Source organism: Myodes glareolus, chromosome 9 (genome assembly GCF_982192425.1).
Source record: "Myodes glareolus chromosome 9, mMyoGla1.1, whole genome shotgun sequence".
Classification (NCBI taxonomy): domain Eukaryota; kingdom Metazoa; phylum Chordata; class Mammalia; order Rodentia; family Cricetidae; genus Myodes; species Myodes glareolus.
The window spans coordinates 47823706-47843585 of record NC_142034.1 but is presented as its reverse complement, the minus strand read 5'-3'; the positions used below and the strand labels follow the sequence as shown (position 1 = coordinate 47843585).

Here is a 19880-nt window from a genome sequence, read left to right as displayed (position 1 = left end):
GTCTGTCTGTTGTCTGTTAGTGGTCTGCGTTACCTCCCAGCCCCGCCAGGAACAGAGGCATGGTGATGTTTCATTACAGGGTCTTCTTGGCTTCTCTTTGAGGATGAAGAATGCCTCTTTATTTTGGGAGTATGGCTCCCACCCTCACCCCACCGCTTTGCCTGTCTCTAATACTAAGAGAACCTGTGATTTTAGTCTTTTGGCCTCCTCTAGGCTAAGCTGCTTCAGGCTTCATCATTGTCTGATTTCTCTTTCATTTCTGTATGTTCTGCTGCCTGCCCTCTCAGGGAGGTGCCTTGTAGCAGCCCGCCCTCTGTGCTGGCTTCCTCAGGAAAAGCCTTGAGAGGAAGCAGGAGGGGGTTGGGAGCTGTGGGGATCAGATCAAACCGGGCCCTCCTACTCCACTGGCCGCCATGGGGCCTGGGTTGGTGGTCCCCCTGCTGCTGCTCTGGACTCGGGGTTCCCAGGGATCCACACTGGACCCAACTGGCCAGCACGTCTGTAGAGGCAGCAGGTGGGTCTTGTGGGAGCCTGCCGATAGAGATCACGGCTAACTAGGCTTGGGTCCTTTTGAAAAATAACGAGGAGGGTAGGAGGTTATGGGCCTGAAAGAAGGGTCTCTGAGGGGCAGCCTGGCAGGGCAATAGACGGCAAGGGCAGATGGTGGGAAGGGCAGGGAAGGGGAAGAGAGGGCTTGGGACCATGGGTACTATGACTACACACTGTGACGTCATGGCTAAATTTTCTAAGTGGGGCTGGGAAAGACTCCCACATCTCAGCCAGCATTAGTGACCCATGCTATGGGGACACACTGTCCCCTTTTTGCCCTACAGCCCCTCTGAGCTCCAGTGCTGCCCAGGCTGGAGGCAGAAAGATCAAGAATGCACCATCCGTGAGTAGCAGGACAGTCCCCTAGCCAAGGAAAGGCAGGATATGACCCAGTGACAACCCTTCCTACACTACCTCCCCTCCTGAGCCCTGGAACCAGCGTCCACCCTATGACACATACCACTCTCCAGCATTAAAAGGATGACTTTGAAGGGAGCAGAGCCCCAGGAGTGGGTGAGAGGGGCAGGGATGCCCCTTACGTGTGTCCCAGTCCTTTCCAGCCTGGGTGGGGTGTTTTTCAGCCATCTGTGAAGGGCCTGATGCCTGCAGGAAAGATGAGGTGTGCGTGAAGCCGGGCCTCTGTCGATGTAAACCTGGATTCTTCGGAGCCCAGTGCAGCTCCCGTGAGTTTTGGCGGATGAGTGAAGTTGTTGGGCAGAACTGGGTGAGGGGCAGGAAGTAGGCAAAGCAAACAGAGATGTAAATTTAACCCTTCTGGGAAACGGGTTCATAAATGGGCAATGACCTAAGGAGAGCCTTGGGTGGCCTGGATTTTATATGCTACCTTCCCTTTTAAACTTCTCAGATAGGACAGATAAAGAGGTGGGCAGGAGGTCACGAGTCTGTGATCCCTACTAACTTCCTTGTGATTGAGTAGAAGGAGCCTAGGCTCTCAAGAAGGGGTACCAAGCTGGGCAGTGGCGCACGCCTTTAATCCCAGCACTCAGGAAGCAGAGGCAGGCAGATCTCTGTGAGTTCAAGGCCAGCCTGGTCTACAGAGCGAGTTCCAGGACTGAGTCCTAAACTACACAGAGAAACCCTGTCTTGGGGTGGAGGGAAGAAGGGTACCAAGAATCCCTGGGTTGGAAGGGGCCTCCCCTGCCATCCTGATGGGCATCTTCTACCCTAAATCCAGGTGTCAGTCATGGTCAAGGGTAGGGGGACACCTCAGCATAGAAAGGGAAGGGACTTATGAACAGAATCCCACCCACTTGAGACTGAACACATCACTGTCAAAGTCAAGATTTGTGTTCTAGGATGTAAAATGGAGGTTAGGCCAAGGCAAGGGAGGTGGTTATCTGAATCTGGGGCCGGAAATGAACTGAATCCCAGGAAGAAAGGCTGCCAGATGCTCCCAAGGTCTGTCCTTGGCTCTTGAGGAGCAGGCTTCTATCTTTTTCCTTGAGGAAGGGACAGGGCAAGGACCTGTGCCCAGCCTTGAACCCTTTTATCTCCCATTCCTAACCTCACAGCCTGCCCAGGCCAGTACTGGGGCCATGACTGCCGTGAGACCTGCCTTTGCCATCCTCATGGCCAGTGTGAGCCAGCCACTGGTGTGTGCCACTGTCAGCCTAACTACTGGGGCAGACTCTGTGAGTTTACCTGCACCTGCGGCCCCCACGGACAGTGCGACCCAAAGACGGGCTTGTGCCACTGCGATCCCGGCTGGTGGACATCCACGTGTCTTCGTCCCTGCCAATGCAAGCCAGTAGCGCGCTGTGACCAGGCCACCGGAGCCTGTCTGTGTCCATCCGGCTGGTGGGGCCGCCGCTGCGGCTTCAAGTGCAACTGTCACACCTCGCCCTGCCGACAGGACTCTGGTGACTGCATCTGCCTAAAGGGCTGGTGGGGTCCTGAGTGTAGCCGTAGGTGCCAGTGTGTGCGAGGCCAGTGCAGTGTTTCTTCTGGCCACTGCTCCTGCCCTCCTGGTTTCCACGGAGCCCGCTGTGAGCTGCCCTGCGACCCTGGCCACTATGGAGCACAGTGCAGAGAAAGGTGAGGGGGAAATGGGAGCTGCAGGCAGAGGGGTGCAAGAAATAAGACAACCGTATAGAGGGAAGTATCTCAGGTGACCTCCAGAATACACACAAGGCAGGAATGAAAGAAACAAAACCCCTCAATTCATCTATGTCAACCCATGCCTTCTCCCAGCCCATTAATGTTAAAAAGTAGGACGCTAGGCCAGATGGTGGCGATGTTAATCTCAGCACTCAGAAGACAGATATCTATGAGTTCGAGGCCAACCTGGTCTACAGAGCTAGTTCCAAGGCTATACAGAGAAACTCTGCCTTGAAAAACAAACAAACCAACCTCCGGACTGGAGAGATGGCTCTTCATTATTCTGCTTTTTCAGAGATCTGTGTGTTGTTCTCAGGACCCACATCTGCTGCCCTCTGCTGGCTGATAACTGCACTCAGGTGCACACACCTCCATAGGGATGCTCAGGTATATGGAGCAGTGGTCCACCCTTCCTAAGACTGCGACCCTTTAATACAGCTCCTCATATTGTGGTGACTCCCTAACCATGAAAATTTCTTCATAACTGTAATTTTGCTGCTGTTATGAATCATAATGAAAATATCTGATATGTGGGATATCTGATATGCAACCCCTCTGAAAGGGTAATTCAGCATACTAGCTCATATTTTAATCCCAGCTCCAATGAGCAGTGGCAAGCAGGTCTCCGAGTTCGAAGCCAGCCTGGTTTACATAGTTGGAGGCCAGCCAGAACTACATAGTGAGAGCCTGTCTCATATATCTATATCCCTTATAATCCCAGCACTCAGAAGGCTGAGGCAAGAGAATTCCCTGTGAGGCTGCAAGTTCCTAGCCTGGCTTACATACCAAGTTTAAGCCAGTCTGCATTACAAAAGTGAGACTCTCAAAAACATAAAACAAACAAAAATTCCTGCACAGCCTGTTGTGGTTGGGGTAGGCCTTGAATCCCAGGACTTGGAAGGCTGAAGCATAAGGATGATTACACATTGGATGTCAGCCTGAGGTAGCCAGACTATGTAAGATCAGTAGTAACAAAGTAGAGTAGAGGCAGGAGGTTCCATTTAATACCATCTCTAACAACATAGCAAGTCTGAGGCTAGCCTGGGCTACATGAAGACATTGTCTCGATGATTCCCTTCCCCACAAAGTAGCAACAAGCCACATTTAGAAAAAAGAATGGGTTTGGGGATTCAGCTCTGTAGTAGAGAGCTGGCCTGGCATTCACTAAGCCCTAGGTTCAATTCCCATCACCAGAAAAGTCCAGGAGCAAACCGTGGAGTAAGACATTAGATCCCATGGTAGTGAGTATTTGAAACAAAAGCTGGAGACAAAATATAACCAGACAGTAAAACTCAGCCTTCACTATAACAAACAAGAATGTACCATAGTCTTTTTGTTTGTTTTCTTCTCTCTTTTTTTAAATTTCTCTCTTTGGTTGGTTTGTTCTTTTTTTAGTGTGGGTTTCAAGCTCATGTAGACTAGGCTGACCTCAAACCTCTGATCACCCTTGCCTATACCTCCCAGGTGCTGGGATTACAGGCATGTACCACGGCAGCCAGCTCCTCCCCTCCCCTTTCTTTGATATATTTGAGACAAAGTCTCACTCCATAGCCCATGCAAACCTGGGATACACTATCTAACCCAGGCAATCTTCCTTTCTCTGCTTCCTGAGCACTGAGGTTTCAGGTCCTAGCCACCACTCCCAGCTTGCAGCATTTTTTTTTCCTGAATGCTAGTCAGAATCAGTCAAACTGATTTTTTTTTAATGACAAGGTCTTTTTAGTAACTCAGGCTGGTGTTCGTTTTGCAGAGTTCTTCCTGACTCTGCCTCTGCATGCTAGGATAATGAACATGAGGCCCCACACCCAGTTCAGCTAAGCTAATTTTATGGTTACCTGTTCTCCCTGATAATGGATCCCAGATTATTAAGAATCTGGAGAGAAGAATCAAGTTCCTAGTAACATCAATGGAAAATTAAGATGCACTGATCCTAAAATTATCATGATGATAATTTCTATTTGCTCTATCTATCTATCTATCTATCTATCTATCATCTGTCTGTCTGTCTATCTATCTTTTGGTTTTTTACGACAGAATTTCTCTGTGTAAACTTGACTGTCCTGGAACTCACTGATCTCACACTCAGAGATCCTCCTGCCTCTGCCTCCTGAGTGCTGGGATTAAAGACATTCGCCACCACTGCCTGGCTCATTTATTTATTTTTAATAAATTTTTTATGCATGTGGGAATTTTATCAGCATGTATGTCTATACACTAGTGCCTACAGAGGCCAAAGGCCAGAAGAGGACCCCCCAGATCCCCGAGAACTGTAGTCACATATATTTGTAAGTTACCATGTGGGTACTGGGAACTGACCCTATTCCTCTACACTATTGGTTCCCTTCCTAAGGCTGTGGATGAATGAAATGAAATTTATGCCCTGGCAATGCATGGGTAGCCTGTATATGGCTGTTCTGTTGAACTTGTTCATATTGGGTTTCATGGTCTAAGTTGATGAGGATGACTGACCAGATCTCTTCCTCAAGAGGGCACCAGATCTCATTGTAGATGGCTGCAAGCCACCACGTGGTTGCTGGGAATTGAACTTGGGACCTTTGGAAGGGCAGGCAGTGCTCTTAACAGCTGAGCCATCTCTTCAGCCAGGATATCTGATATGCTACTCCTGTAAAGCGTCATTCAATCCCCAAGGTGTCAGGACTGAGAACCACAGCTCTGCAATTGTTCTTGACTATTGAGCCATCTCTGCAATGCCTATATATATTTTTTGGTTTTTGTTTTTGAGACAGGGTTTCTCTGTGTGACAGTCCTGACTGTCCTGGAACTCACTCTGTAGACCAGTCTGGTCTCAAACTCACAGAGATCCACCTGCCTCTATCTCCCAAGTTCTGGGATTAAAGGTGTGCACCACTATCGCCCAGAGTAAGTACATTCTTATATATAAACTCACAGAGATCTACCTGCTTCTGCCTCTGTGCTACTACATGATTTTTCTGGTGCTGGGATTAAAGATGTGTGACATTACAGCCTGCATTATTTATCTTTTAAAATGACAGAATCTTGGGGATTGGAGGGATGGCGCAGCAGTTAAGTGCACTGGCTGCTCTTACAAAGGACCGGGGTTTGATTCCCAGAACCCACAGGATGGTTTGAAATTATCTGTAACTCCAGTTTCTGAGGCTCTGAAGCCCTCCTCTGGCCTCCTCGGTCACCAAGAATGCAAGTGCTGTACAGATATACATGTGAGCAAAATACTCATGCACATCAAAAAGCAAACAAACAAACAAACCAGGATTTCTACTGGCCTCCAAGGCTGGATCATGTGTGTGATCAAGAAGAACGAGTCTGTAGACTTTTCTGTTATAGTTAAACTAATACACCTTAAAATAAATTTTAAAGGACAGGGTCTCTATATGTTGCCCAGGCTAGCCTCAAGGTAGCCTCTTCTCACAGCCTCCTAGGCAGTTTCTCATGTGCTTGTGTCCCTGCCCCCAGCCGCTCAGAGATTGCGTGAACAGAGAAAGGGGAGGAAGAGAGAGGGGGCGGGAGGGAGGCAGAGAGTGGGTGGTAGCCTCTGGCATCCCTTGTGAACCCAGGGAAGGATGAATCACAGAGCAGGGTCTCAGGAGTGAGGCAGAGACCTGTGAGTCCTCAGGGATCATCTGGCCGACCTTTCCAATGCTCAGCACTGATGAGGCTTGGGTTTGACTGATCCATCTGGGACCTGGATGTTCTCCAGTGTCCCGAGGCCTGAGTGGGCAGTGTGGGTCGTTCACAGGTCGGAAGATATGGGACTCAGTCTGCTCCCAGTGAGCCCATGAACCCTTTTTCTCGCCAGCTGTGGTCACTGCGCGCCAAATGCAACATGCTCTCCTGTCACGGGCAACTGTGAGTCCTGCAAGCCGGGCTGGAATGGGACTCAGTGCAAGCAGCCATGTCCTCCTGGCACCTTTGGTGAGAGGTGCGGTGAGCAGTGCCCCCGCTGCTGGCTTGGAGAGCCCTGTCATGCAGAAACAGGGCAGTGCCAGCGCTGTGAGCCGGGTTGGCTAGGGGACAGGTGAGGGCCTCCCTTTCTTAGAAGACATTTTTCTCCTAGACCCCTCCTCTCAGCTGCTCTTTCTGGGAGGGCTGCCCCCTCCACGAAGTTCACATTCACACAGCTCAGGGCAGCCTTCTGGCCTGCTGAGGGCAAGAGGAGGCTCCAAGAGGGCTCTGGGAAGGGTGTACCTCTAGCGGCCTCCTCCTTGAGTCTTTCCTTCCTCTCCCTTCAGGGACCTGTAATTTGTTACCCACTTGGGTTTGACTCCAGCTCCTAGGCCATGTACACATGAGCTTTGCTGCAGGGGAATGACCCTTTTGGGAGCCTGAGTTCAGGAACATGGGGAAGTCATAGGGTTTTTCTGTCTTCTGAGTTTTGCTTCCCCTATGTGACCCCAGATGTGAGAACCCCTGTCCCCCCGGTTCCTTTGGGGAGGGCTGCATCTCTACCTGCCCTGCCTGTGTTCAGGGGACCTGCGATGCGGTGACAGGGGAATGTGTCTGCAGTGCTGGCTACTGGGGGACCAGGTAAGGACTAGGCTCTGGGGACGGGGTTATGGGCAATGGAGATGAGGTCAGGCCTCTGTGTGCTGTTTCCTCAACATCCCTCACTGAGCCTCTCGACTTCCCAGAAACCCTCCCGTCCCACAACTAACATGTGAATTCTCCTGTATGGGTGGCGTCTTCTGAGGAAACTCAGTGGTTAATCTAAAGGGGTTAAAAAAATAAACGAGACTTTTTAAAAGGAAAGAAAAAAATCATGGGAAAAAAAGGGGGAATGGCAGCTCACTATTCAGAGGAGGACTTAACTTAGGGGTGGGACACAGATCCCTGCTGTTGTTCCTCTAGTTCTTCGGGTGTGAAGCAGCCAGCATCTCCAGGCAGGTGTCCATCTGAAGGCCAGCACATGGTGTCCAGTGGAGACCTGTTTTACAGAGGAAGGGACGAGGGTCCAAGGTGTTTGGGGCAGGACAGGTCCTTCAAGGCCTGCACCCAGCTTCTCCTTCATTAAGGCTGAGGGACGAGGGTTGTCAGAAGCAGGTCCTACCTGAAGTCTCTACAGTCACTCTCACTTTGCATGTGACTTAGAAGTCAGAGGGGTCTACTATCAGGGGCCAGGGACAATACCCAGAAATCTGCTTCTATCTTCCCGTCTGGGGTCCCTTCAGCCTGCCTTTCCTATTCCCTACCCCTAGCTGCAATAGTTCCTGCCCATCTGGTTTCCATGGAAACAACTGCTCCATCCCCTGCCAATGCCCAGAGGGGCTCTGCCACCCTGTGTCTGGGGCCTGCCAGCTGGGTAAGTGGAGGGAGGATGAGGGAACATTTGGTCCTTTCCATGGTCTTCGGGGGTCTCATCTGAGGGGATGGATGTGCTCACTTCAGAGATGGGATCCTCGAAAGCCCTGAATATGTGGTCCTCTCCCATGTCCCTAGGCCACCATGGTAGAAACGCCCTCATTGCGGGTATCCTGGTACCTCTGTTGCTGCTCCTCTTGGGTGTCATCTGCTGTGCCTACTGCTGCTCAGCTAACCGGCTGGCCCCTAAGGACAGGTAATCGCTGGCCCTTCTGTGTGTTCCTACCAGGGTGGGAAGCGCTGAACTTGTCACTTTTCAGGTAGTGATACTTGGCACAGACTGAAGCCTGGCACTGCTTGTCTTCCTTAGAAACCTTTGACAAGGAAGTGTCTGAGTCACATGAACGTGAGCAGGGGAAAACCGAGTGGCGGGAGACTCAAAGTCAGGCTGCAGCAGAAGGCCAGGCCCATGACATCATGACAAGGGCAGGGACAGAGGAGAATCCACACAGCTCAGCAGAGAAGGGAAGAGATCAGATCTCAAAACGTCAGGAAATCCTGGCGGTGGTGGTGTACACCTTTAATCCCAGCACTCAGGAGGCAGAGGCTGGCAGATCTCTGTGAGTTCAAGGCCAGCCTGGTCTACAGAGTTAGTCCCAGGACAGCCAAGGTTATACAGAGAAATTCTGTCCCGAGAAACAAGCAAACACACAAAAGTCAGGAAAGAGGGACAGGAAAGTCTGAGCTGTGGTTTGACAGACAGCATGGCCTGAGAGGGGGTATGGGAGCAGTGTCAGTGAAGGTCAGTGAAGGTCGGGAGAATGTGTTCGCCATCACATTGTTCTCCAAATCTCTTGGCCTCTTGGACACTCACCACTTTGTGGAAGTTTGGAACCGGGATTGTAGTGCTGAGAGGATTCTTTTCCTTGATTTACTCAGACGCTGACGCTCATGGTGTCTTAGCTGCTCATTGATGTGGGGTACCGGGCGGGACAGAAACCCCAACAAGCCGGCCCTCCTACTACAGCTCATGGCTCACACGGAGGCCCTGGATACTTTGACCAGTGTGTTCTTTCTCCTTCATCTTGCTATGAATCATAGCCACAGCTTGGATGGGTTAGGCAAGTGCTCTACAACTGAGCTACACCCTCAGCCTTGCTTGCTTGCTTTTGTTTGTTTGTTTGTTTTTTTGAGAAAATACCTCACTATGTAGACTAAGCTGTCATGAACTGGACATCTTCATGTCTCAGTCACCTGAGTGCTAGGACTCCGGGAATGTGCCACCATACTAGACCCTAATCCTTGATTTGATCCTCTGTGCTACAGGACATTTATAGGTGAGCAAATAGCCTGAGGGTAAAGAAGCAGCCCACCCTACCCCCAGACCCCAGAAGCTGATAAGGACCTGTCCAAAAGCTGTCAGAGAAATTTGACAAGCTGTCATTCCAGTTTGGGGGTCGGGTAGAGTGGGGACAAATGCAGGTGATAGTTTCTCCCAGGATGATAGTCACAAAGAATACCTAGGTACCTGAGAAACCACTGCAGGTACCTAGTGCAGGACCTGGTGCTGGGCCCAGCCAATGGTTCTGTCACATTTACAACTGAGGCCAGGACAGTGAAATCAGAGCCAACATGGCCACCGCCTGGCTCTAGAGCAGTGGTTCTCAGCCTTCCTAATGCCGCAACCCTTTAGTACAGTTCCTCATGTTGTGGTGACCCCAACCATAAAATCATTTTTGTTGCTACTTCATTACTGTAGTTTCACTACTGTTACGAATCAAAATATCAATATTTTTGTAGATGGAGGTTTGCCAAAGGGGTCATGACCCATAGATTGAGAACCACTACTCTAGAGCTATGTTGCTTTCTGTGATTTAGATTTTGGTCTCCATTGTCTTTTTCTGTGTGCCTGGTGCCTGTGGAATCCAGAAAAGGGTGCTGAATTCTCTGGAACTAGAATTGAAGACAGTTGTGAGCTGTCATATGGTTGCTGGGAATTGAACCCAGGTCCTCTGGAAGAGCAGCAAGTGCTCTCAACTGCTGAGCCATGTCTCCAACCTGACCCAGAGACTTCTTATTAATTATGAAAGTTCAATCTATATCTTAGGCTTGTTCATAACTAGCTCTGTTAACCTAACTCATTTATACTGCTCTACATTCTGCCACATGGCTGTTACCTCTCCTCCTGCACATCCTACTTGCTTTGTGTCTCCTAGTGTCTCTACCTCTCTTCTTCCCAGAGTCCTCTCTAACCCTGCCTAACCTCTTCTTGCTTAGCTATTGGCTATTCAGCTCTTGATTAAGCCAATCAGAAGGCACCTTGGCAAAGACACATCTTCACAGTTTAAACAAATATTCTGCAACACTCTATAGTTTGAATCTTATTCTGTCATCAGTTCAGAGCCATTGAAGTAGCTATAGTCACCTGTGACATCCTGTCAGCCTGAGCTGGGCCCCCTTAGAGCTTGTACACTGATCCCCCATCTGCCATCCTCTCAGGCCAGAGAGAAATGGAGCTGCCCTGTTCAGAATGAAGCAACAGGTGTGGGACACACTCACCAGCCTGGGTGCTGCACTGCCCTGTGGCTCCCTCAGTAACTACAAGCTACCCTGGGTGACAGGTAAGTGGGCACTGGGATCAGGATCAGGAGACGAGGGCCAAGATGGGACCAGGCTTCCCATGAGGCCCCAGACCTGACCTGGAGCCCCTGCAGTTTCTCACCACGACCCGGAGGTTCCCTTCAACCACAGCTTTATTGAGCCACCCTCTGCCGGCTGGGCCTCTGATGACTCCTTCTCTTCTGACCCTGACTCTGGAGAAGAGGACGAAGGCCATGCCTACTCCGTGCCACCTCGAGAAGGTAAGCACCCCCAGCAGCCTTGCCCAGTGCAGCGCCTGCCCCCAGCCCCAGCAGCCTTGCCCAGTGCAGCACCTGCCCTGCCCTGGGCCTAAGCCTGTCTTCCCATCACTGGCTGTTTCTGGCTCTGAGAACAAGTTTAGAACAAAGGAGAGCTCTGTCCTCACCAAACTTCTAGTCTGGTGGGCAGTGAAAAGAAAAGGCATGCCAAGGGCCAAGTGTGGGGGTTCATACCTTTAATCCCAGCGTTTGGGAAGCAGAGGTGATAGGTGAGTTTGAGGCCAGTTTTGTCTACATAGTGAATTCCAGGACAGCCACGGGTATATAGAGAGTCCCTGTCCAAAATAAAATAAAATAGAAAGAAAGAAAGAAAGAAAGAAAGAAAGAAAGAAAGAAAGAAAGAAAGAACGTCACCAGACAATAGAGGACAGAATTGTCCTAAAATTCCTTCTGGAGGAAGCACAAGCAACATCCACCCCTTCTTCTAAAACTAAGGTCTCAACAACAAATGGAGGCACAATGCCACCAAAGCTTATTCTGGGAACCAATGAATTTATTGGGTTCCCATATAGTGAGGGTTTATTTAAAGGGGTATGGGTGCTCCTCCCTGCAATAGGGCCATATCTAGAAAGCCTTTACTCAAAAAGATGTGGGCTTATCTAGACGGGTGGCGCCCTCCTCTCCTGTATATTCCCCAGCCTATATATTCTTGCCCCTCCCCAGAGCCCAGGTGCATTTAAGTAGAGTTACATACAACAGGTGGTAGGAAAGGGTCATACTCAGGTGAGGGTCTCTTGACCCTCTCCACCCCTCCAGGAGGGGGTGTAAACAGCAAGCCCAGCTGGGGTAATGCTTTTCCAAGGGCTGAACATTCCCACATGGCATTTGCTTGGCTCAGAGGACAGTCACAACAGTCATGCTTTTTTTAGTGGGGCATGTAAAAAAAAGGAGGAACTCCAAAGCTGCCCTGTTAGTAATAGCTGTATTGAGTCTAGAAGGATCAGTAGGAATTAGCAAGGGAAAATTAGGCAGGAGTGGTGGTGATTAGGGTAAATGGAACCGTGTGCAGTGACTCAAAGGGGGAGGGGTAGAGAGAAAAGAGGGAAGGAGTAGGGTTCTCTACTGCACCAGCCCCTCCCCTGCCTCCCTTTTCCTTGCCACCTCTTGAGGCCTCTGGGAAGATTCCGGGCTTCTGTGTCCCTGCTAGAATGGATTAGAGGAGCAGACCTAGCCTCACACGAGCTCATTCTGTCTTCTCCCCTGCCAGAGATGGTCCCTGTGGCCCAAGAAGAGTCCCCAGCGGCCAGCCTTCCTGGAAGCCCGTTCCCTCTCCCTGAGGACACTTCCACACCATTCCCCATCCCACGCACCTCCAGCCTGGCTCGGGCCAAGAGGCCATCTGTCTCCTTTGCTGAAGGCACTAAGTTTGCACCACAGAATGGCCGAAGCTCTGGGGATCTCTCCAGCCCCATACGAAAACCCAAGAGACTCTCCAAAGGTGCTCAGCCACGTCCTGAAGGGCAGGAGGCTGAGGAGTCCACAGGCCCAGAACAAGCAAACACAGAAGAGGATGCACCTACCACCACAAGAACCGGAGATGCGGTCGCCAGTCACCACCAGCTCCCACCTAGTAACCGGACAGTGGCCGGGTGTGTGGAAACCTCCAATGGCAGCATCCAGGAGAGCTCAGGCTCTGTGGCCACAATCTATATGCTGGCAGGGACACCCCAGAAACCTGAGGGCCATGTCTGGTCTGTCCTCCGTCGTTTGGGAAACTACCAGAAAGATCAGGCAACGCCCAAGGTCAAGAGTGCCATCCCTAAGCCTGTGCGCCGATCTCTGGGTCGGAACCAGGGCAACATTGGGCTGTCCCAGAGCTCTGGCCCAGCTCCAGATGCCATGCTGTCTGGAACCATAAAGCCCACCGAAGTTAGGCCAGAGGAAGCATCCCGAGGTCTGGGAGATGGCACTGAGAGCGTAGGGACAGCCCAGGAACCAGTCTCTGGGAACAACTCTCTGGAACAGGGCTCCCAGAAGCAGGCTGAAGAGAAGGAGCAGGAGGAGCCCCTATATGAGAACGTTGTGCCCATGTCTGTACCACTGCAACACTGAGGACTCTGAATTTGGTGAGTGGGAAGACTGTGGATGGAATGGGGGGAAAGAAGGATGCTGAAACTGCTATGGACCAGTGTGGAGAAAGGAAGATGTTGAAACTGCTATGGACCAGTATGGAGAGAAGAGGATGCTGAAACTGCTATGGACCAGTTTGGAGAGAAGAGGATGCTGAAACTGCTGTGGACTAGTGTGGGGAGAGGAGGATACTGAAACTGCTGTGGACTAGATCGAGCTTTGTGCTGGGAATTGATGCCAAGGCTGCAGCAGACTAAGCAGAAACTACGCCCTGGAAGAGGCCAGGGGTAGAGGCCACTGGCTGTGGGTCTGGCCCTGGCAGTGTCCCCAGGTGGGACTGGAAGGCCTGGGTAGAGACCCTGAGGACTGGGGTCAGAGGAAGGAGGCGGCTACAGGGACTCCCCCTCTGTTGTCCTGGACTCTATGCTTCCTATCACTTCAAAACAGCTCTTTTACTGAAATGGAACACAACCTAAATGTTTGGTGATAAAGACTGATTAAACAAATATTTCTTTTAGAAAATTTATTAATTTATTTATGGGGGGGTGCCACAACATTCACGTGGAGGTCAGAGGCCTCTTGGAAGTTAGTTCCTTCCTGCCTGGGGATGACACTCAGGCTGCCAGGCCTGTGACCCAAGCACTAACCACTGAACCACTTTGCTATAGCCATTCTTTTTTGAGACAAGGTCTCTCATGTAGCCCAGGCTGGTCTCAGACTTGCTCTGTGGCTGGGAATGTCCTTGAATTTCTGATCCTTTTGCCTCTACTTCCCAATGGTTGGCCCGTAGAACCTGAGTTTTCTGTTTTTATAGTGGTTCATGCCTGGTAGGCAAGCGTACTACCAAGTGAGCCATAAATCAGCCCAACGGAACAAGTATTTCTTAAAACTAGTTTCTACACAATGGCTAAATAGGTTATTCAAAAATATTTGTAGGCGGGCGGTGGTGGCATACACCTTTCTCAGTACTTGGGAAGCAGAGGCAGATAGATCTCTGAGTTTGAAGCCAGTCTGTCTGGTCTACAGACTGAGTTCCAGGACAGGCTCCAAAACTACATAGAGAAATCCTGTCTTGAAAACAAAAACAAAAAACAAAACAAAACCAAAAATATTTGCTATGTGGGTCTGAAGAGGTGGCTCAGTGGTTAGGAGGACTGACTGCTCTTCCAGAGGACGTGCGTTTGGTTCCCAGCACCCACATGGTGGCTCACAACCTGGCCTCTGAGGACATTAAGCACAAAGCAGCTTACAGAACACGTATATAGGCAAAATATACACACATATGAACTACAATTAAAAAGTTAAAACCCTGATGCGTGAACGAATGAAATGAGTAACAAAGCGGGGCCACCGAACAGGCCACCTTGCAGGGCCACGAAGCAGGGCCACCTTGCAGGGCCACGGTGCAGGGCCACCATGCAAGGCCACCGTGCAGGGCCACCATGCAGTTCCTGTTCTCCCATTGATGTGTTTTCGGTTCCGTGCTGAGACTGGGCCCAGGGTCTCATTCATACTGAGCATCTGCCCTACTGCCGAACTATATATATCACTGACCCCAACTTCTCTTTAATTTTTTTTTCCTTAAAAAAAATTAATGCCAGCCAGTGGTGGCACACGGCTTTAATCCCATCTCTTGGGAGGCAGAGGCAGTTGGATTTCTGAGTTTGTGGCCAGCCTGGTTTATGGAATGAGTTCCAAGACAGCCAGAACAATAGAGAAAACCTATATTGAAAAACCAAAGGAACAGTTTATTGAGATTTATGTATATATATGAGTGTTTTGTCTGCATGTATCTGTTCACCAGCATGTGCCTGGTACTCCAAGAAGTCAGAAAAGGGTAGTGGATCCCTTGGAACTGGAGTTGTGGATGGTTGTGAACTATCTGTTGGTGCTGGGAACTGAACTGTGTTCTCTGAATGCATATGTGTTCTTAATCGCTGAAACCTCTCTCCAGACCTTTCTGGTTTTTTAGTGTTTGTGCCCATGTGTTCCTGTGCGTGCACCCTTTTCAGTGTGTCCTGTGGAGTACAAAGAACAAGTATTGGATATGGATTCTCTCTTGCTACCTTGTGGATTCCAGGGGTGGCGCTCAGGTCATGAGGCTCGTGGGCAAGTGAGTGTCTCCACTGAACCACCTGGCCAGCCTCACTTTCTGTCTCATGATAACGTGTTGAAAAGCGTCTCTTGTGGTTGGAGAGATGGCTCAGCGGTTAAGAGCATTGCCTGCTCTTCCCAAGGTCCTGAGTTCAATTCCCAGCAACCACATGGTGGCTCACAACCATCTGTAATGAGGTCTGGTGCCCTCTTATGGCCTGCAGGCATACACACAGACAGAATATTGTATACATAATAAATAAATAAATAAATAAATAAATAAAAGAAAAGCGTCTCTTGTTGCTGCCTTACAAATTATGTTTTGTTTTGAGATAGGATCTCACTCTGTACCCTGACTGACTGGCCTGGAACTCACAGAAATCCACCTGCGTCTGCCTCCTGAGTACCAGCATTAAAAGCATGTGTAACCAGGCCTGGCTTTATTTTTAGATATCTGTGATTTTAAAGCTTCTTCATAAAATTTGATGACACTAAAGAAACAATAACAAACAGCAGCAACAACAAAATGGATGTGGTGGTCCGGGGCCCTAATCTCAGCAGCAGGAGGTGGGGGCAGGAAAAGCAGAAGTTCAAGGTACGTAGCAAGTTGGAACCAGGCTATGCTACGTGAGACTTTGTTCCCAAACCAAAATAACATGATCATAAGCTACCTACACCTTCACCCCATGAGCAGTTGTTTGCTTTGCTTCTTCTTTTTTTTTTTTTTTTTTTGTTGTTGTTGTTTTTTGAAACAGGGTTTCTCTATGTAGCCCTGGCTGTCCTAGAACTTGCTCTGTGGATCAGGCTGGCCTCGAATTCAGAAGTCTTCCTGCCTCTGTCTTCTGAGTGTTGGAACTAAAGGTGTGTGCCATTGCCAACTGGCTTGGGTAGTTTTTTTTAATTATTTCAATACAAAATGATGCTGTGGGTTTGAGACTATGTTAAAGCACTCGCTTAGGAATGAGACGCTGGGGACTTGCTAAGAACATTAAGGAGTGTATATACTTGCTCCAAATGGCCCTCCAAAACGTGCATATGGGTTTGTATTCTTGCAAACTATGAGGGTACTAGATGATTGTAGTGGCACATACTTTTAATGTCAGAACTCAGGAGACAGAAGCAGGCAGATCTCAGAGTTCAAGTCCAGCCCGGTCTACAGAGTGAGTTCCACAATAGCCAGGACTACACACACACACACACACACACACACACACACACAAACTTCCTCTTGAAAAAGCAAAAAAAAACCCCAACCAGCCCCCCCCCAAAAAAAAAACCCGAAAAGCAAAAAATTATGAGAGTACTCATTTCCTTACACAAAATCGGAGTAGCTCAGACCAGGTCATGGTGGTGGCACATTCCTTAGTCCCAGCACTTGAGAGGCAGAAGCAGGATCTCTAGGAGTTCAAGGCCAACCTCGTCTATAGAGCTAGTTCCAGAAGAGAAACCCTGTCTCAAAAAAACCAAAACAAAACAAAAGCTTAATATTTTGATATAAAAAAACAACAAAAAAGTAAAGTATTATATACTAAAACTTAAAATCCTACAAACAAAACTTTTTCTCTTTAGTCTTATTGTGGCAGCCAAAGTTGGCTTTGAACTCTGGATCTTCATGTAGACTCTGAAGTGCTGGGATTACAGGCATATATCCCAAGTTAGCCTAGTAAAAAAATGTTTTTTAATCATTCAAAAATGATAGGCATGCTGGTGCATACCTGTAATCCCAGTCCAGAAGCAGAGGTGGGGAATTCCATGCCAGCCTGGACTACAAAGGGGATTCTATTTCAGAAAAACAAAACCCGACGTGGCAGTGGGAGGAGGGGTGAGAGCAGCAGGATGTGGCTTTAGTTCCAGTGCGGGGTGGGGGTGGGGGACAGACAGAGGCAGGAAGAGCCCTGGGGCCTGCAGGTCAGCCAACTTAGCCTACTTTAGGAGCTCACCCTGGTCTGCACAGTGGGTCAAAAAATAAGGTGGTGTGCCATTAAGAAAAGACACACTATATCAAACTCTGGCCCCCTCCCCCTCCATATCACACATGTGATCATGAATATGTGTGTGCACTCATGCATGCAAACGAAACAGTACAGAAAAACAACCAAAAAAACAAAACCATCAGCTGGATGGTGGTGGTGCACTCAGGAGGCAAAGGCAGATGGATCTCTGAGTTCAAGGCCAGCCTGATCTACACAGTGAGTTCCAGGATAGCCAGGGTTATCCAGAGAAACCCTGTCTTAGAAAAACAAAAACAACCAAACAACCAAACAAACCCACAAACCATCATCAGGACTGAGGCTATAATTAGATGGTGTAGAGCTTACTTAGCATATGTAAGGCCCAGGGGTTGATACCCAACACCACCCTCCCCTATATAGAAAAGTACCTTTTAGGTCCCAGCACCCCACAAGGCAGCTCCCAATCTTCTATAACTGTAGTCCCATGGGATCCCATGCTCTTTTCTGGCATGCAGACATACATGCAGACAAAACACCCATATTCAGAAAATAAAAGCATAAATCTTTAAAGAGAGTATCTTAAGATGTTTGGAGAGATGGCTCAGTGGTTAAGAAAATCATTTGCTGCTTTCGAGGAGAGCTGTTTGGTTCCCATCACCTACCTTGGCAACTTAGCCACTTAATTCCAGTTCCAGGTGACCTGATACCCTCTTGTGGCCACCATGGGTAATGCATGTATGTGGTGCACATTAGACAAAACAGATGTCAACTTTAAAAAAGATACTTTGTTACTATTTGAATTTCTATGTTCATTTTAAGTTTGAGGTTCTTTTCAGAGCTTTAAAGTGATTGCATTCTTCAACATATTATCTGATCATATTAAATTCTTCTCGTTTTTGAGACAGTCTCATTCTAGTGCTTAGGTTGACTTGGAACTCAATATAGATTCTAGGCACACATGACAATCCACCTGTTTCAATCTCCTGAGTGTTTGGATTATAGGTGTGAGCCACCAGACCTGACTTACAAAAAACAGGGTCTCAAGTCAGGCAGTGGTAGCACATGCCTTTAATCCCAGGACTCAGGAGGTAGAGGCAGGTGGATCTCCGAGTTCATGGCCAGAATGGTCTTTACAGAGCAAGTTCCAGGACAGTCAGGTTACACAAAGAAACCCTGTCTCCAAAAAAAAAAAAAAAAGGCAAAACAAAATTAAAGGGACTGGAGAGATGGCTCAGTGGTTAAGAACTCTTCCAGAGGTCCTGAGTTCAATTCCCAGCACCCACATGGCAGCTCACAACTGTCTGAAGATCCAGTTCCAGGGAATCTGACACCTTCACACCAATGCACATAAAATAAAAAGTTAAATAAACCATAAAAAAGATTAAAGATTGTGATTTTAAAAAAACATTGATAATAAAGAAATCAGGGTCTCACTGTATAGCCCTGGCTGGTACTGGGCAAGAACTCTGTAGATCTGGCTGACCTTGAATTTAAAATCCCCACCTACCTCTACCTCTCAGGTGCTGAGGTTAACGATGTGTTCTGCCATGCCTGGCTTGGGCTCAAAATTCCAAAGGGGTGTTGTTCTTTTTTTTTTTTTTTTTTTTTTTACTGATTTGTAAGTGCCTTTTATATACTAAGGACATGCTGTTCTCAATTTGTGACTGCTTTTATTTACTTTTCACGTCTGGTATACACGTATATGTATGAGTGGCTCTTACAATCTTCCTGTCCCCTCTTCTGATGGTCCTTGAACCTTGGGGTGTTTTGCTTTGAGACAAGCATTCACGTGCCAAGGCTGGCCTTTAACTCTTGATTCTTCTGCTTCTGCCTCCCAAGTGTTGGGATTACAGTTGTGGGCTGCAACTCCCAGCTTATAACTTTAGATTTGCCAGAAGTCCTGCTAGTTTAGCGGAGGCACTCCCAATTAAAAACAGTTTCGTTCAGAGGGACCTGGTTCAGCTCAACAGTGACTTCTTTCTTGTTCCACTGCTTTGAGAAAGCCCCCAAAATACCCAGTTTTTCACCTGTAATGTAAGGATAATGGCTGTGTCTAGGATTATCGCTGATACTACCATGATCCTTCAGTGCCGTACGATCTTGTGTTCTAGAACCTGGTACTTTTCGCAGGCTCAAGTCTTCATTCCGCAAACTAGTGCTGTACACTGGCTTGAGTTTACTTTAGTATGAAGGGCTAGTAGTACCAATGACTAAGCTATGTCTGCCTTACTGGAGTCTCCAGTGAGTGGAAAATGGAGCTACATCACAGTCAGCAAAGAAAGAGAGCAACAGGCATCATAGAGAATGGCCAGGGAAAGCTTCCCAGAGGAGGTGCTGCCCAAAGCGCCCCTAGTGAGAAGAGCAAATTGAGAACCTCAGCAATTCCACGGGATTGGAGCACCCAAAACCACGAGGAGGAAAAGGCTGCTGGGTAGGAAGCAGCCTGGGCGAGTCAGTTGGGGAACTTGAACTTTATCTGGCAGAACAACTGGTAGTGTTTCTGCAGGATCTAGCAAGAGGTCAGGTTTATCAAGGTCAGGTTTACATTTCCCACAATTCACTGCGGGGTGGATATGAGATGCAGAGATTGCTGGATGAATAGTTGTGTCCCAGAGACAGAAATGGGCAGATTAGATAAACGGGACGCCTGGTTATACTGGTGCACTGGGGGAGGGGGGAGGGAAGCAGAGACTCCCTTTTCTGCTGGAAAGGTAAGCTCACAGCGTGTTATTAGCCCAACACTCGGGAAGCAGAGGCCAGCATGGTATACATAGTGAGTTTCAGGACAGCCAGGGATACATAGTGAGACTCTGTCTCAACAATGCTTCCCCCACTTAAAAAAAAAAAATAGATGGTACTATTATCCCAGGAAGAAGGGGGACAC

General features: G+C 48.7%; 1 protein-coding gene and 1 long non-coding RNA gene across 3 annotated transcripts; one reads left to right on the top strand and one right to left on the bottom strand.

The window, feature by feature from the left end:
- The first annotated feature begins 111 nt into the window (after positions 1 to 111).
- Positions 112 to 13472, top strand: Scarf1 (scavenger receptor class F member 1). Of its 2 annotated transcripts, none has more exons than XM_085695315.2 (11): positions 112 to 514; positions 834 to 892; positions 1131 to 1232; positions 2082 to 2604; positions 6464 to 6586; positions 7063 to 7191; positions 7860 to 7963; positions 8101 to 8218; positions 10462 to 10583; positions 10677 to 10823; positions 12088 to 13472. In XM_085695315.2, the coding sequence occupies exons 1-11, from the start codon at positions 414 to 416 to the stop codon at positions 12930 to 12932; spliced, it is 2373 nt and encodes a 790-aa protein (XP_085551441.1). In that variant the 5' UTR covers positions 112 to 413; the 3' UTR covers positions 12933 to 13472. The 2 variants fall into 2 exon arrangements, with proteins under 2 accessions (XP_085551441.1, XP_085551440.1); XM_085695314.2 differs by having other exon boundaries at positions 6464 to 6682.
- Positions 7129 to 11156, bottom strand: LOC146893057 (uncharacterized). Its single transcript, XR_015738812.1, has 2 exons — positions 11055 to 11156; positions 7129 to 7588 (listed from the first exon to the last, which is right to left on the bottom strand). It is a non-coding gene; the product is annotated as an uncharacterized LOC146893057 (long non-coding RNA).
- Positions 13473 to 19880: the final 6408 nt, after the last annotated feature.